Below are 17015 nucleotides of genomic sequence, written 5' to 3' on the forward strand. Positions count from 1 at the left end.
TGTAAATGTCGTTAACGAAGATATGGACGCCGTTGATCAGCCGCAACCCAAAAAAAGGCGTCATCTTCACCCGGATGCTCAAGAAATTGTAGCAAATATCCACGAGGAATTAATTAAAATGAAATGCCCTCATCCAGTGAAAACAAGATGCACACTAACAAGAGTTCCTTATTACAACGGTGCAGAAAATTTTGCAAAAGAATGACTTTGAGAGAAAACGGTGCGACAAAAAAAGTTTTGTCAGAATCAGTGAGAATTTAGTTGTCGAAATTAAACAGATGATATACAAGATGTATACCGAGAACATCGTGCCAACAACTGCAACCCTCAAACAAAGACTAAAAGATAGCGGATACGACGTTGATTATTGCGATGAAACATTCAGAATATATTTAAGAAGTGTTGGGTCTCATTACAAAACATTAGATACGCGAATGGCAATTATGGAATCCTCACGCTTGAAAAAACTCTGGACTGAGTATATAAATCAAATCAGGAACTATCGCTCCGAAGACCGTGAAATAATTTTTTTGGATGAAACCTGGTACGACACGCATGATGTTGTTCGCAAAGACCTCACGGATGGAACCGTAGACTGTTGCTTAAAAACTCCTCCATCACGAGATAAACGTGTTATCATTTTGCATGCTGGTGGTAGCAATGGATGGGTGCAAAATAGTTTACTGCTATCAGCACGAAATATAAAGAACTGCTCTGCTGACTATCACAAGGACATGAATTATTCTTTGTTGGTTCGTACAACAATTACTTCCAAACATCCAACCAAACTCCGTGATTGTTATGGATACCGCAAGGTACCATTCCAAGCAAATTAACAAAAAACAAACCAAGCCACAAAGAAGCAAGATATAATTAATTACCTGGACCGGAATAAGATTGAAAGACCAGAAAAAGCAAAAAAGGATCAATTACTTCGCATAGTTAAGGATTTAGATGTTTCGCCTAAATATAAAATTCATAAGATAGCCGAGGAAAACGGTCATAATGTTTTGAGATTGCCTCCATATTATTGTATACTGAATCCTACAGAAATGATATGGGCTGATCTTAAAAAAAAGGTTCGCCGGAATAACTGCTCACCTAGTTTGAGTAGAAGTGTCGTCGACACAATTAGAGCTAATTAAGTTAATAATATTGGCGCCGAAACTTGGAATAATTGTGTCAAACACGTGATTGACATCGAAAATTCATATCTTTCGTCAATTCCAAGGGTTAACGATTTGATAATTAATTTAAATGACGAGAGTGATGAAGAAGTACTAGACGACGGTAGTGAAGAGGAATAATTGTTACTTGTAAGTATTGAAAATTGTTATTATTATTTTTGTATTATCCATGTGTCATGAATAAAACTAATTAAAAATCGCTACAAAATTGTCTAGACAAAAAATTTGTCAGTATGTCCTAATAAACCATAATCAGTACAATTGTTTGAGTATTAACATTGACGTATGTACTACAATACATAATATGTACAATAATCCGAATGCACAAAATAAAAAGCTTTCTCAGTTATTTCAAATTAAAATGTGCTTTCAAACAGTCGTAACATTTATTAAGTTCGGACCTGTACACTGGCCGTTTCCCCGGATTACAGCAGGCCTTTGAACTGGCGGAGTAGCTGTGTTGAGCTTTCCAATGTGTAATATTCCCATTGGAAGCCAACATACTACTTTTCTGTTCTCTAATAAAGTTGCAGGATCTCACTGTGAAAGAAATTTGGCCAATTTGCCATATAGTGCGGACTCGACGGACTAGAATGGTCAAAAGTGAAGTTCATGTTGAATTTTGTATTTTTTATTACAAGTGTCCGCTTTACAGTATGCAGGCCATGATAGGGGTAAGTAAAAAAAAAGGCCTACTGTTATACGCCAAAAATATAATGAACTGTTCAGCGGATTATCATCAGGATATGGACGCAAAACTTTCTGAAGAATGGTTTTCTGAAATTCTAATCCCAAAACTTCCGCTAAACTCCGTTGTAATGGACAATGCCTCATACCATTCTAGTCAAATTTTAGACCTTTTGTTATTAATTTAGAAGAAGATAGCGATGAGTCTGTAAGTCATTATGATTCCGATTAATTGTTTCAATTGTTTTTTTTTTGTTTTATTATACAAATTATACCAATCATTGATTTATTTTATTTACTAAATTTTAAAATGAAAGGAGAAAAGCAAAAAAAAATGCGGCTCGGTCCTGGTTTGAGACCTCTCGGACTACCTAAGAACTAATTTACGACGGGTTCTTTACAACCTCGAAACAGGGCCATAATAACGAGTCTCACCTTGGAAAAGTACACGTTTTTATGAGGGTACATCTTTTTGTAAAAGTTAAATGGCTCTACAATGCAGACCATAAATTGTGGTTGCAACTCATCACTGGGTTCGACCAGGACCGCACCGGACACAACAGTGCTTAATAGTAAACCATACATACATACCTATCATAAGCCAATTCAACCAAAACTTTTTTTGTCATGATTTAAATGCTCTTGATGTGTCCAATGATAATTTGACAAAAGTTTGCTAATTAGCGTAATGATGTTGTATATTGGATAAGGATAAAATTAGTTTTAAATTAGATCAAACTGTTTAATCATCGCTCTGATAATGGTAGGATCAAAACACGCGTCAACATTTTTTGACGAAATTTGGTGTTTGGAAATTTTAAATTGTATTTTTGATAAAAATTTTTTTGTCAACACCAAGATTTGATCCAACAATTTTCTGAATCTGAAACTATCCTATCACAAGAGTTAGTTCATCTCAATTTCTGTAGCCATGCACAAGGGCAACATTTGGTGGAAAATTTGGGAAAAAAATTTTGTACAAACTATAATTTAATGACGTCTGCCAGGTACTTTTGTTTACTTGAACTCTATTCAAATAGTCTTAGAAAAACTTTCTCCTCTCGTCTTCTTGGAAAATTTAGAGAGAATTCCATAATACCCTCAACCCGTTGGTAAATCCTAATAAGGGCAGGTTTTAAGGGTTAATCAGGTAGTCTTGAGCAAACAAGGTCCCAACAATGGCGAGCAGAAAAGCTGATATTATCAAATACATGGAGGATCATCAAATAGCTCTACCGTCAGGACAACAGACAAAACTCAGTTTACTAAAAAAATTAAAAAACTTAAATATTCCTAAAAAATTTAGGATAGATGAATATGCAAAAGAACAGGGCCGCATCGTTCTTCGTCTTCCGCCATATTACTGTGTTCTCAACCCAATTGAGTTGATTTGGAGCACATTAAAAAGATGAATTAGAAGAAAAAATACTTTCCCGGCGCTAAGCTCAAAAGTTGTTGATTTAATACGCCAAGAAGCTGCATATAACATCGGAAACTTGGAAAAATTGTATCAGGCATGTTGTTGATGTAGAGAATACTTTTGTGTCGCCAAATTTTAGACCTTTTGTTATTAATTTAGAAGAAGATAGCGATGAGTCTGTAAGTGATTATGATTCCGATTAATTGTTTCAATTGTTTGTTTTTTTTTTTTGTTTTAATATTCAAATTATACCAATCAGGGATTTATTTTATTTACTAAATTTTAAAATGAAAGAAGAAAAGCAAAAAAAATTGCGGCCCGGTCCTGGTTTGAGACCTATCGGACTACCTAAGAACTAATTTATGACAGGGTTCTTTTACAACGTCGAAACCACTGCTAATGTTTGCGGTAATCGTTATTGCAGGGCCATAATAACGAGTCTCAACTTGGAAAAGTATATATTGAAGAATCTGCAGAAAACAGTGCAATTATTTTATTTGTTTTCTGATAAATTGTTCGATAGTCAATGGGTCATCATTAAATCATCCTCCTGACAAAAAACTTCTGTGTGCTGTGACACAAAGACCAAAGACAAAACACGTCTTCTGGACGTCTTCTCTTTCTTTTTTCTGAACTCTTTGCATTTTCAATTACCTATTTTTTTTCAACATGTAACTGTAATGTAAACTGAATATTTTCATTGAACTCTTAATCTATTTAGTACCTCGATTGTTTTCTAAAAACATGCGAATTGCCAAACCTACTTTTGTACCAAAAAGGATGAACCCAATTTGGATAAGGATCTACCAGGTTTTTTAAATCAACTAAAATTCATAAACAGACTAATTGCAAACCATTCAAAGTTTGCTTCACGACTTCGATAATATAATACCGTAGAAAGTTTCAATTCAATTGTGACAAAATTCAACACAAGACAATCTCACACATATTTGCGAAGAAATATTTATAAACCGAATAAATCAATTCATAAATTTGAAAGCAGACGACATTAAAAGGTTTCAAAAAATAACCAGAGGGCAAAAGTTACATAAAAAGGACAAAAAACTAACATCCAAGATAAAGATTATGGCGTGCGTTGCCAAAAACCGGATATAGTGAAACGCTAAAAGTCTAAATCGCTCTGATGAACAACTTCAACAATTGGAACGATTCACGCTACTACAAGCAGATAGTGTCATTTGGATAAAGGAAGAAAAAAATTAATAACGGCGTCCAATTTTGCCACAATTTGTAAACGCAGAAAGAACACAGGCTTGGGAAAGTTGGTTGCTCAATTTTTATACTCCAGCAAAAATCTTGAAAGAGTTGCTGCAATAATATAATTATAATAATATAATACGATGTCCCCCCGTGTATTTAATCAAGATCCCCTTGAATATATTTTTTTGTTGTATTCGTAATTATTCTTCCCAAAACACTAATCCTACTTTTCTCTCAAAGCACTTGAAAATGTTTGCGGACAAATATATCTTCCTTTCTACATCCAAGTAGCACTCTCTTTAGAGCCTCGGAGACATAAATATTAAATATACTTTATTATATACAGCTGTAGTAAGTGCGAATAGATTAAGAAAAAAATGAAAATTTGTCATACTCAGAAAAAATAAAAACAAAACCAGCAGTGCAAAACTTTAGCGCCCACCTCGAGAAACGTCATATAAGCTATAAAAAACACCATAAAATACAAACTTAAACAAGAGTTTAAACAAGTAATTTTTTGTTTGATAGTGACATTGTGCACTTTGTTATAAACAGTTTGTTCTAAACAGTATGAAAACAAACAGAACCCTTGTAACTGCGCAGAAAAACGACGCAGCTAGCTTAAGCTTGGGTTTAAAGTTGTTACTTCTCAAAAGTTCTGTTGGAAAAACTGATAGAAATGAAACGGTTGCGATTTTTTTCATTAGTACATTAATGTAAAGTTTTGGTCACAACAATAACAATTTTAGCTAATAAAATATCTTTAGCCTTACATTTGCTTCGTAATGGCATAGCTTGACCAATGTGGGATAATAAATTATACGAGTTTGAATTATACTCCAATACCCTCGGAATTTTTAGATAATTTTTATATCGCTTGTGTGCTTGTATGTTGTATGTATACGTATAACTTTCAGAAATCTTTTCTTTAGTAGTCGACTCGTCTCCTCAAGAGTAAACGCAGCAGTAATGGCTTTTTCAGAAGTCGCCATAGACCGTGTTGAATAACGCATATTGGGGGATATTTTGTATCGGGTCTGTTAAATTTAAGGGCTACGTTAAAATAGTCAGATTTAACACTGCAGGGCCCAAATAGCTATTCTGTATCATAAAATAAATTTCTCCATTTTAACGTACCCTTTGAATTTAACAGACCCGATACAGGAGAATTTTAACGTACGTCTGTTATTGCGATTGTAAACCAGCCATGGAGGTAGGTTTTCTGACCCGAAAGTAGGCTGTTGTGATCGTGCGCGTGCGCTTTATGTGACATCGACTTAAATTCAAACAAAGCAAATAATAGTTATTTATTATACAAGACGATAAAGGACCACTTTAACCATCGAGTGAAGACAGTTAATACACGAGTGGCGCAGCCACGGGTGGATTAACTTCACGAGATGGTTAAAGATCCTTTATCGTCGTGTATAATACACTATTTTTTTCTATAGAGCAACTTTTAAAGAAAAACTAATATTAATTAAAAGAATGTATCATGATAGCCAATGGAACGGCTGCTGTAAACAAATTTTTCATTTTCAAAAATCGCGAAAACTATCATGTGCGAGATCGATTTAGAACTTCCTGCAGACGTAGAAGAAGAAGCTGCAACTGCTGTACGTAAGCTGCTGCCTGAAAAATCTCGCCTAATATACGAAAAAGAATACAACACTTTTCAAAGATGGAGAAGTGAAAAAAGTATTAGTGGTGTTAGCGAGAAAGTGCTCCTTGCACATTTTTCTCAAAAGTCTAAAAAAGTCAAACCTTCAAGTTTATGGTGTTATTACTCAATGCTAAAAAGCACATTGTTGGTAAATGAAAACTGCGACATTTCAAGGTAAGATGTTTTTAAAATAGTGTCAACGTAATGTCATAATAACTTTCAGATATTGCAAACTAATTTCACTACTAAAGAAGCAAAGTGAAGGCTAAAAGCCCAAGAAATCCAAGATCTTTGAGCCAAATGAGAATATTAAATTCTTGGTAGATGCGTCAGATGATGACATTTTATTAGCAAAGGTAGTAGATTTATTGGATAGGATAAAATGTAAAATTGGGTTTTAACTTACAGGTTGTTGCTGTAATGGCTTTGCACAGGGCTTGCAGATCAGATGAATTGTACAAGTTACAAGTTTCCAACATTGAGGATCGACAGTCAGTAATTATTGTTTCACTTATTGACACTAAAACCAAGAAAGATCGGTCGTTTTGTGTAACCGATAAAGAATGTGGAGTTAGTTTGCGTCCTAAAAACGTTCCTCACAAATTCTTCGTCAACTACAGACAGAAAAAGTGTATCGTTCAGCCAATACATTATACAAGATTTCGAAGATGATTGCTAATTTTCTAAAGCCGTCAGACCCTGAAGAATTTCGCCGCTTGGCCGCTATGATGTTAGGCAACAAGGGTGATGATCTCATCACCGGTAAAAGAATAGGCGGATGGAAATCATCCTCGGTAGCAGAAAACTACATAGAAGAAAAATTGCAGTTTCGAATCAGATTCTTTGCGAAGATTTGGTCACAAATTCAGCCACGACTTCGTCATCTGTAGAGATAACCCACGACGAAATCATGAATGCAAGTTCTATTTCAAAAATATTAAACGTCTGAGGAAACGAGAATTGTACCATTAATGTTACCATTACTTTAAATTAATGTAAAAATTAAATAAATAAAATTTAAAACACTTTATCTACCCTTGATGTTAAAGTAGCACTTTATCTACTCTTGATGTTAAAACGCAAGTTAGCCTTGCATTTTTTGAGAAATAAAGCACACTTTAAAAGCTACTATAGAAAAAAATAATTTTATAATTTTAATCAAATCTTTTATTCTACTACATTTTCTCTATGAATGTATAGCTATGAGTTATTACCCCTCATGTGTTTAAGAACCTTCGTACGCCACATTGAACTATACAGGGTCCGGCAACACTTCTGTCCACCCTCAAAATCGTCTTTAATTTTAAAGTTACAATTTTGAAAATTTGCATACGCTCATAGTTGACAAAGCTCTAGAAACTGACGCAAAAATTTGTTTTTATCAAAGTTTGGTTGGCGTGGCGACGCCTAAGAAGTATAATTTTTAGCGATTTTTGAGTTTTTGCAAAAATATTCGCGAATTCAATTTTTTTTCAACATAACTGTGATACAAATGTCTGAGTTTATATTTTAAATCTAATGCAAATTGTGTTTAAAATTTGCGAAAAAAACGTTGTTTTATCAAGTTAGTTTTCAAAATTATGACAGCGCAGCGGCAAACTACGTTTACACCAAAATTTCACAAGTCACTTCATTCACACTTATAAAGGTTAATTTTGATTAACACGGGCATGTTGCATTTTATGAACACCAGAAATCGTTAATTAACATCGACAAAGCGACAATTTCACCAAGTAAGGCTTTTGTTACAATCTAAAGCGAGCCAAAGGATAGATGTCATTAGTGACACAAGATCTTGACAGATGGGTGTAAACGTAGTTCCCAATTTTGACGTAATGAATGTGATAAAGCAGCAATTTGTCTTCAAATTTTGATCTTATTTGCATTAAATCTTAAAAAACAACTGAGATATTTTTAACACATTTAGATGGAATGAAGAACTAGCTAGTGTGTTTAACAAACTTTCACGAATGCCAAAACTATCGCTGATAAAACATAACATTTTGGGTCAGCAGTTATAGCTTTGTTAATTATTAAGCGTATACAAATTTTTAAAATTTTATCTTAAAAACTATAGACGATTTTGGGGTGACTACGAGTGTTGCCAATCTCTGTATATTGGTATCCACACAATTTCAACTGTTGATACAATTCGAGGTACAAAAAAACTAGCTAATTTAATTAATTTTTCCTAATTTGTATTTTAATCATTCCCAAGATGCTATGGAAACAAAGCTATTCTAACATTCCGTATCGAAATGGATATTCTAGCACTGAAAACGAATTGGAAAATAGCGAAAATAGCTCTGTTACAAGAACAAATTTGGAAAAATAATATAAAAACCTCGTTCATAAGGCCATTTAGGCACTCATCCATTAGAAAACTCGCGGCTTTGCCGCTCGTTTTATAAACTTGGATTCGTGCCAAAAAAATTGCCATATGAAACTCGGTGTTTTAATATACTATTTCCTAATTTGTATGTTAAACATTCCCAAGTTGCTATTGAAACAATGCTATTCTAACATTCCGTATCGAAATGGATATTCTAGCACTGAAAACGAATTGGAAAATAGCGAAAATAGCTGTGTTACAAGAACAAATTAGGAAAAATAATATAAAAACCTCGTTCATAAGGCCATTTAGGCACTCATCCATTATAAAACTCGCGGCTTTGCCGCTCGTTTTATAAACTTGGATTCGTGCCTAAAAAATTCCCTTATGAAACTCGGTGTTTTAATATACTATTAATTAATTTAGTTAAAAAATTGACGTTTTTAACGTTGTGTCTGAGATTAAAATAATTTAATTATAGGATTAATAGAAGAATGTCCTACTTTTAAAAAATAATAACACTTAAATCGTAATCCAAATAATCCAAATAACGTTTGCAAATACCAGATTAATGTAATCTTTAAATTTATAACAAGCTGATAGAATATCCAATTTGATTATGTACTTACATACAGGTGTACCTGAATAAAGTGCAAATATTTTAACCTTAATATCAGACACCCCTGCAGATTATGATTCTGCAAAAAAAATCGAAATTTAAATGGGCAAAACTTTTTGGATTACCCGTTATTCGACGCTTATGGCACTGAATTCAACAACTATTTTCTAAAGAATATAAAAACCGTTTCGAACAAAAAACATTTACTCTCGCTTCTAATCATATCTCTTGTCACGTTGGCCGAAAAATCAAACGTCTCGCTTGTAACAATAACAATTTTATTGTTCACTATGAATACTCTCGTACTTCACAATTATTCACTTTACAGGACTTCCAAATTCTAGACTATCTACAATCCTATCGCTACTCCCCTATATACAGATATTCCCCTACTACTAGCCTAATGCTGGAGCGCTGCGAGAATATTCGGGAGTTCCGCGTATGAATAAGAATTATTCCACGAACCGCTCGCTCTAGAGCAGAACGGAACGTTCCAGCGCTGGCGCTCGAAGCTTCCAGAATCTTCTCGTAACACTCTTTAACTTTCACTTAATACTGGTTTTAAAAACATCATTCTCAAAGGTGACTATTGTAAAAAGTTAATTTGAAACCTGCTAACAATTAAAGCTTTCGACCCAGAAATAAATTAACATTTTACATACCTTTTTTAATATGAGCTTATGGGCTACTTTTTTAGTCACTTAACTTCTACTAATTAAAGTTTACAATTAATAAAAACTAAATGTTAAAACATGCAAGAATTAATAAAAGAAACGAAACAAATCAATAAACAAAAGAAAAAAACGAAAGCTGTAGCGCGAAGTCACAACTAAAGAATTTTTTTTACAACAATGGCGGCACCACTCAAAGCAAAGACGACGTGCACTCTCTGGAATACCGGACGGAAATGATCTCCACTGGACAACACCCCTCTCCGTATCTTCCGCCAGGCGGGCGGGTGGCGGTCTCAGTTTCGCACCGCGGCGGCGGTACTTTTGAATTCAAAACGTGCCATTACATCCAATAAAGCAAAATTACAACCTTTTCCCTCTTCAATTTGTTTTCTGAGCATTTTTTTTATTGTTTGGATTGGCCATTTGATTGTTGGTGATATGGCGAGCTATTTATGAATGTAAAGTTCCATTCTTTTGAAAATCGAATATATTCAGAACTTTTTAATTGTGTACCGCTGTCTGAAATTACAACTTTAAATGGCAATCTCAGGCCTAGCGCGCGTTTTGGGTACCGGCTCGGCCAACCCTGACGGGAGGCGGGGGTTCAAAAACCAAAAAAAAAATACCTGAAGGGCGCCACGGGTTTTCAATACCAAAACTCAGCGCCACTAGGCTCGTTAAAAACCCGAAAACTTACCTTATTAGTGTACAGGGCGTTGAGAGAAGGGACAACAGTAAACAAGTATCAACAAAAATCTATATGTATAATATCTATCGAAGTTAAAATGACAAATAGGCAAATATGAATAGTTACAGCAATAAACAAGATACTCTAGAAACAATTAATTATCAACAAAAATACAAAATATTCAATTCCACGCAGTTTGACCGGTTAGCGCTACGCGACCAATTCCGCTCTTTGATTGCTCGGCGCAATCACCTACCGTCTAGGCGCACTTCGCGAAAATCGCAGCTGCAAATTTCGGCCTCCGCTCGCGCCCGCGACAAACAATTGACAAACCGGCACGGCAATCAATCGATCTTAACTAACTCAAACCTGAATATTTGTAACAGATTACTGTCTGAAGGACTTAAAACAAAGAAAAATTAAACCTAATGTCTGAAGAACTTAACCCAAATGGAATAGTACAAAAACTGGCCTTATCTCAAATCTCGCTGGGACGTCTTCTCGCGGATGGTTCTACTCCTTGCCCTTCTGCAGTGACTGAACTCACGGACCACTCTTGGAATCGGTGGAGCCGAGATGGAAAATATCCGACGATGTTGCCAAGATAAAACGGAGACGAGAGAGATACAAGAGACAATGGTGAGAGAGGCCTGTAATTACCGAATTTACTTCTGGGTCCACAAAAGAAACGACTATAACCCCATGACCGATCAGAACACGTGGACACGAAGGAAAAACCAAAACCGGCACAAAAATATAGAATTACGAAGAGTTTTAGGTGGACGATCACAGAGTGCTTATATTGGAAATGATTTTTACCTTTAGATGGTGGGCGGCCTCAGAGATGTCCAGCTTTGGGGTGGTTCCGGAACACTCAAAATCCGACCGAAGTCGAGGGCACTTCCCTGGCCCAAACTAGGGTATTCTGCTGTTATATCCGACCTAGCGTCGATTGCCACAAAAGGTCTTCACCAACACACGATTACCACTTTTGAGGCTTTTCTACAGCGTTCCCCAGATACGCTCCTTTCAGTACGACCACCAAAACGGAAAAAAAAGAAGACCAAGGTGAAAAACCCAGTCACGATACTCCAGAAAAAGTATTGACGATGGTTACAAAAACTTTCCACCTTCGCGCCGTTGGATGCGCGTTATATTGGTTGCCCAAAAATTTCTCTTCTGTTCTTCCTTCTAAATTTGACTGTTACAATGTGTAACATCACAATTTGTATGAATTAGGTTTGATGTGCATTTTGATGTTGTTGCAGGAGCAATGCTAGACATGTTTATTTCCAATAATTCAACACGTATTTGTTGCACTTTACAGGAGTTTGTCTATTTGATTTTACCCAAATAATTATAAAATTAAAATAAAAATAGTTCGCAAATTTACAATCACAGGTGATTTTTATGAAATAATCAAGAAACACATTGCTCTAGTGATGTTACATGTCGTTCTTTTTTTCTCAATTATCAAAATGGTCGTTGCACAAGTCTAAGAATTGGAATTAAGGTTCAAGTGTACCCCCTATCTGAAAAACGGTAAATTCAAAAATTAAAAAAAAAATCCTGAAGATGTAAAATTTTATTCTAAATCATCACATAAAATTTAAAAAAAAAAACTGTCCTACGGTTTTCAAGATTATATCAAAAAACTTAGTTTTTAGGTACTTTTTAGCTGTTTTCTTTTAAACTGGTGGTTAAATTCACTTCAAATTTTAACATGACTTGCCTTGTAGACTCAGAAAAATGTGGGAATTTTTCTATAATTTTTGAATTTACAGTTTTTAAGATATGTGTATTTTTTGATAACTTTCGTTAATATCTATTATAATTGCTTTTTTTTCAATATACAAGTTATTTAAATATTTCCCTCATATATTTACCATAAATTAGGATAAATAAAATACACTTTGTATCACAGAATAGTCGAAAAAAAAATTAAAGCTGGGATACTATGACACATTTCGATCAAAAACTATGATATAGGAAGTGGTGTCCTCAAACGGCCTGGAAATAATTCAAATAATTTTCTCTATCTTATTATAGAATGCGCTTTCGTCGCCTTGTTGATATATTCTTTTCTTACGGGCAAAAAACTGCATCAAACACGCTGTGTGATTCATACAATTGCCCATTAAAATACTCTATAAGGCTTGTTCTTACGAAATGCAGAAAAAATTATATGTTCGACTGGAGGTTTATTTTTAGCCCAAATATGCATGTGTTGACAGAGACAAAAACTTATTTAAAGTTGCTGCTACTGTTTGTATTTCTTTCTTTCATAATATTGTGCAAGATGCAGAAAAATCTAGCTAATAGTTTTGGCGGCTGCGACGCTCGCTTTAAAAATGTAATTTTTTAATTTTGTTTGTGGAACCAATCTTTGATTTTTTTTTAATATCTTAGTTGTAATTTATGCAAATTGTTTTCAAAGTTTGATGAGAAACAAATATGTTTTTTATCAAGTTAGTTTTCAAATTTATAGTCAAAATGGGAAACTACTTTTATACCAAATGTCAACATCTTGTATCACAAATGTCATCTACCCCTTAGTTCACTTTAAATCGTAAAATTAAATTGTGGTCTTTTTTATGTTAATTAACAATTTGTAGGGTCCAGAAAAATTAAACATGTCCGCGTTAATTGAAATTGACTTTCTTACAATAAATGTAGTTTGCAATTTTCAAAACTAAGTTGTAAGGTTTTTTTTCAAATTTTACACACTATTTGTATTAGATTTAAAATAAAAATTGATATATTTTTATCGCAGTTATGCTAAAAAGAATTTGAATTATTCAACTCAACTCAAAAATCGCTAAACATATTTACACGTCGCGACGCCAAACTAACGGTGATAAAAAACAATTTTTTGCGTCAATTTTATGTAAACTTGCACATTTTTATCTTTGAAATTAAAGGCGATTTTGGGGGTGTTCATAAGTGTTGCCAGACCATGTATTATGTTCTGATTTATCCTATAAGAAAGTTAGTTTTAATTTGTATTTTTTTCTTATTTTTTTTTTATTTTTGTATTAATTTCCATAATGTGAATGAAGGTTTGAGCAGTGACTTTTTATTTTATTTTTCTCTAAACATTTTATATTAGCTATACAACCCTTACTAATCAGCAGCCACTGCTCTTGACGACTGGTTTTCTTTAAATTTTGCAATGGCTCTTGTTTTTTCGACTTCGGTTCAATGTTTAGCCGATTTTAACTAACTACTGTCATTAATTGTCATAAATAGACAATTTACCGTACACATTTCGTTGTCGTCAATAGTGTAAAACTTCTTTTTTTTTAATGTTAGAAAAATGTCGTCTAAGAATTTGTGTTTCCAAATACATATGAGTAATTGTTGATGCTTGGACATCTGCAGCAATACGCACTTTTTGTCAATTAAATTTAAACGAATTAATCTCGTATGCTCACAAAGCATTGATTCTCTATGTATGAATGTAAACATTTATAATTTTTATTAAAGAAGTACAAAAATTAATATGTTTAGTATCATAGTGTGGCGTACCTACTTTTATATTATGAAGGGCTTGGACTTAAAACATGTTAAGTTACAAAGAGCCGAAAAATATTCCAAAAAATGAAAAGTTAATATCATAACAATAATTGAATGGTGATATGCAACAAAGATTCAGCCCACAAAAAAAAATTGATGTACCTCTTCTACCATCTGTTAAGTCTCATATGGACCTAAAATTCTTAAAGCTAATAGTCCAACTGAGGTGCTACATTAGTGTTACTGCAGTTTTGCACTACAGAATCGGTAGAATTAAGGCTTGAATAGCCATAATCTTCGTTTTTAGACAACAGTAGCTGGTTGTTGCGTAACCCTATTCAATTATAAAAAACTAATATTTAAAAGAGCTGCTTTTGGAGTTGTCCTATAACTTATCTCATATTCTAACGCATAAAAATATGGATGAAATAAAAATCCGAAAATTATTTTTTACGCCCGAACCCTTCAATTTTATTTCTATTCTTTCATGTGACCATTTTGTAGAGACCATACTTCAAATAACTCCACCGTACCTCCTCAATCCCCAAAACAGCACATCCTATTGATCAGTAGTAGTACTCCACAAGAGCATCATGGTAAAACAAATGATACTATAAAAAATCAAATACAACTGTAACATTCACATTTTAAATTGTGCCATCTCTCGTAGGAAAATGTCATCATTTGTGGGTTCACTTGAACCTTAAATTGGTTTGAAACTTATCTACATTGTCGGCTAAATGTATTAAACTGTGAACATTATACACACATGAACCTTTCTCATAAAAGTAAAGAAAATCTTTTACAAAGTTAATAATTATTAACTCTCTAGCTAACTTAACGTAATCTTTATTTAAAAGCAATTTTTTGTGGTAAGAATTCGCAACGCACATTAAAATAGAAGGAAATTTTCTTTAACACGAAAGGGCCAAGATATAATAAAAATAAACAATATTCGGTTGCTTTCTATGTATCCAATTTATTGGTGGAACTAGATTTTCGATTTAATTCGAGTGGTAAATATTTTACTCTATTTTCTAATCGCTCATTTAACAATTGTCTAGATTTGCTTCCTTTAACCTATTCATACGCATTTGACAATGACACATTATCACGACTGATGAACTGACCTGACCTGATCTAGGTGTTACGTTCGATACCAAACTAAACTGTATTAAACACAAAGAGACTATAGTTGCATCGAAGTATAAATCCTTTGGGTTTCGTCATTAGATGTTGCAGAAAGACATTCTATGTTCAAGTACTGAAACTCTTATACTTTGCTTAAGTCAGCCTAAATTAGAGTATACATCAGTTGTATGGTCGCCGTTATATCTTGTTCACATTACAGATTTAGAGCAGGTACAACGCAGATTCCTAAAATATTTGTCTGTTTTACTAGACGGCGTCTATCCTCCAAGAGGTTTTTCTAATAATCTACTTCTTGGTAAAAGCCTACATTGCCGCCGAGTAATCGCTTCTGTAATGATGTTACGTAATATTATCCACAACGAGTTGAAATTGGAAGATCTGGTGAGTTTACTACAGTTTCGGATAAACCCTGTTCGTGTCAGACAACCGTCAGTGTTAGAAATCCTCATATCAAGAACTAATATCTTGAAATCTGCTCCATTTTATCAAATGCTCCGTAACCATTGTACTACACCATATTTCAACTGAATCTGTAATCCAAACTTCAACACATGCCCAAATTTTGGGACTGTCCACGAAATTGTGTATAGGACTGTATCACCTAGTTACATTTTTACTTTTGTTGGGTTTGCTGGTGATATCAGATATATCGACAAACACGTCAACCTGACAGAAACCAGAAAATATTTTTGATATTGCACAAATTTAGAGACTAATGGTCAATGTTGTTCGTTACATGAACATTCCTGTCTTAATATTGTGACTGTAGGTTAGGTGTAATGAAACCTCCAATGTAACAGCAAATGAGTTGTAGTTGAATCTAATCGTGTCAGTTTTTAACACTTTAAAGCCTGGAATAGATTGGAGAGAATCACTAGCTGTCCAGATACACTCTGCACTTACATACACTTGACACCTCCAAAATTGGGGTCACAGTTTCAGTTGAAATACGGTGTATGCAGAGATTTGGAAAATAATAAATCCGGTTAAATGCTTAATATCGGCCTTATGTCGTTAATAACTATAACAGGCAAGGAGATGTTTGTAAAGCCAAGGCGTCAGCCGCGGCGTATAAAATCTCCGCGCCTGTTAAATGCAATATCGGCCGAATGTTGTTCAACGTGTTTTTGTCTAGGTAAGGAAGTTATTTACTTTGCTCAAAAAAAATTCTGAAGGCTACAAACTAAAAAAAACTGCAGTTTTGGATGCAGAGTAAGTAACTAAATATCTACTGGAAGCTCCAGACAAAGTGTTTCTATTGGAAAAAGTTAGAATTAGAAATTGTCCAAGAAATAGTTCAATTATTTAAGTTTCTATGGAATTTAATTTCAAATAAAATTTGATAATTTGGTGTTTTTGACACTATTTAACAGGTCCTTGGCCTGATAAATGAATTTAACGGCCGTGGCTGTTTAAACTAAATTTAACGGCCGTGGCTGTTAAAGCTAACTTAACAAGATAGAAAACAGTATTGATAAATCCATTTAACATACACCTATTACGAAAAAGAACTTTATCGAAACATGAACATTAAGATGTATCTAATACCTTTGTATGCTTACATGTAAAGTACATCATAATAGTGATGATTCATAATAACATAGTTACCGTCTCATAATAGCACAGTTGCCATTAATCCAAAATATTTAACGTTTTTATGCAAACGAAAGCAACTTCAATGACCAAAATTAAAAACATTCTGAAGATCTGCATTTATTTATATTAATTCTAACATACAATATCTTGGAAAATGCTTTTCTCGCTGTTTCATCGCATTCAAAACTTCCGTCAAAAATTGGAAATTTGCAGAACTGTTGAGTGGTAACATTGCCACCTTCGTCCATGTTTCGATAAAG

General features: G+C 33.9%; 1 protein-coding gene across 1 annotated transcript; it reads left to right on the top strand.

Annotated features, from left to right (window-relative positions):
- Positions 1-201: 201 nt before the first annotated feature.
- Positions 202-1145, top strand: LOC148165712 (uncharacterized). Its single transcript, XM_088049685.1, has 3 exons — positions 202-220; positions 262-815; positions 861-1145. The coding sequence occupies exons 1-3, from the start codon at positions 202-204 to the stop codon at positions 1143-1145; spliced, it is 858 nt and encodes a 285-aa protein (XP_087905811.1).
- The last annotated feature ends 15870 nt before the right edge of the window (positions 1146-17015 follow it).

The sequence above is a fragment of the Gnatocerus cornutus genome, unplaced genomic scaffold, assembly GCF_029298725.1.
Source record: "Gnatocerus cornutus isolate USDA-ARS CGAHR unplaced genomic scaffold, icGnaCorn1.1 ctg00000239.1, whole genome shotgun sequence".
NCBI lineage: Eukaryota > Metazoa > Arthropoda > Insecta > Coleoptera > Tenebrionidae > Gnatocerus > Gnatocerus cornutus.

Excerpts from the sequence above, each read along its gene's own strand:
- LOC148165712 (XM_088049685.1), top strand. Across the intron at positions 816-860 it reads ATTGTTATGGATACCGCAAG|AAGCAAGATATAATTAATTA; the intron begins GTACCATTCCAA and ends CAAGCCACAAAG.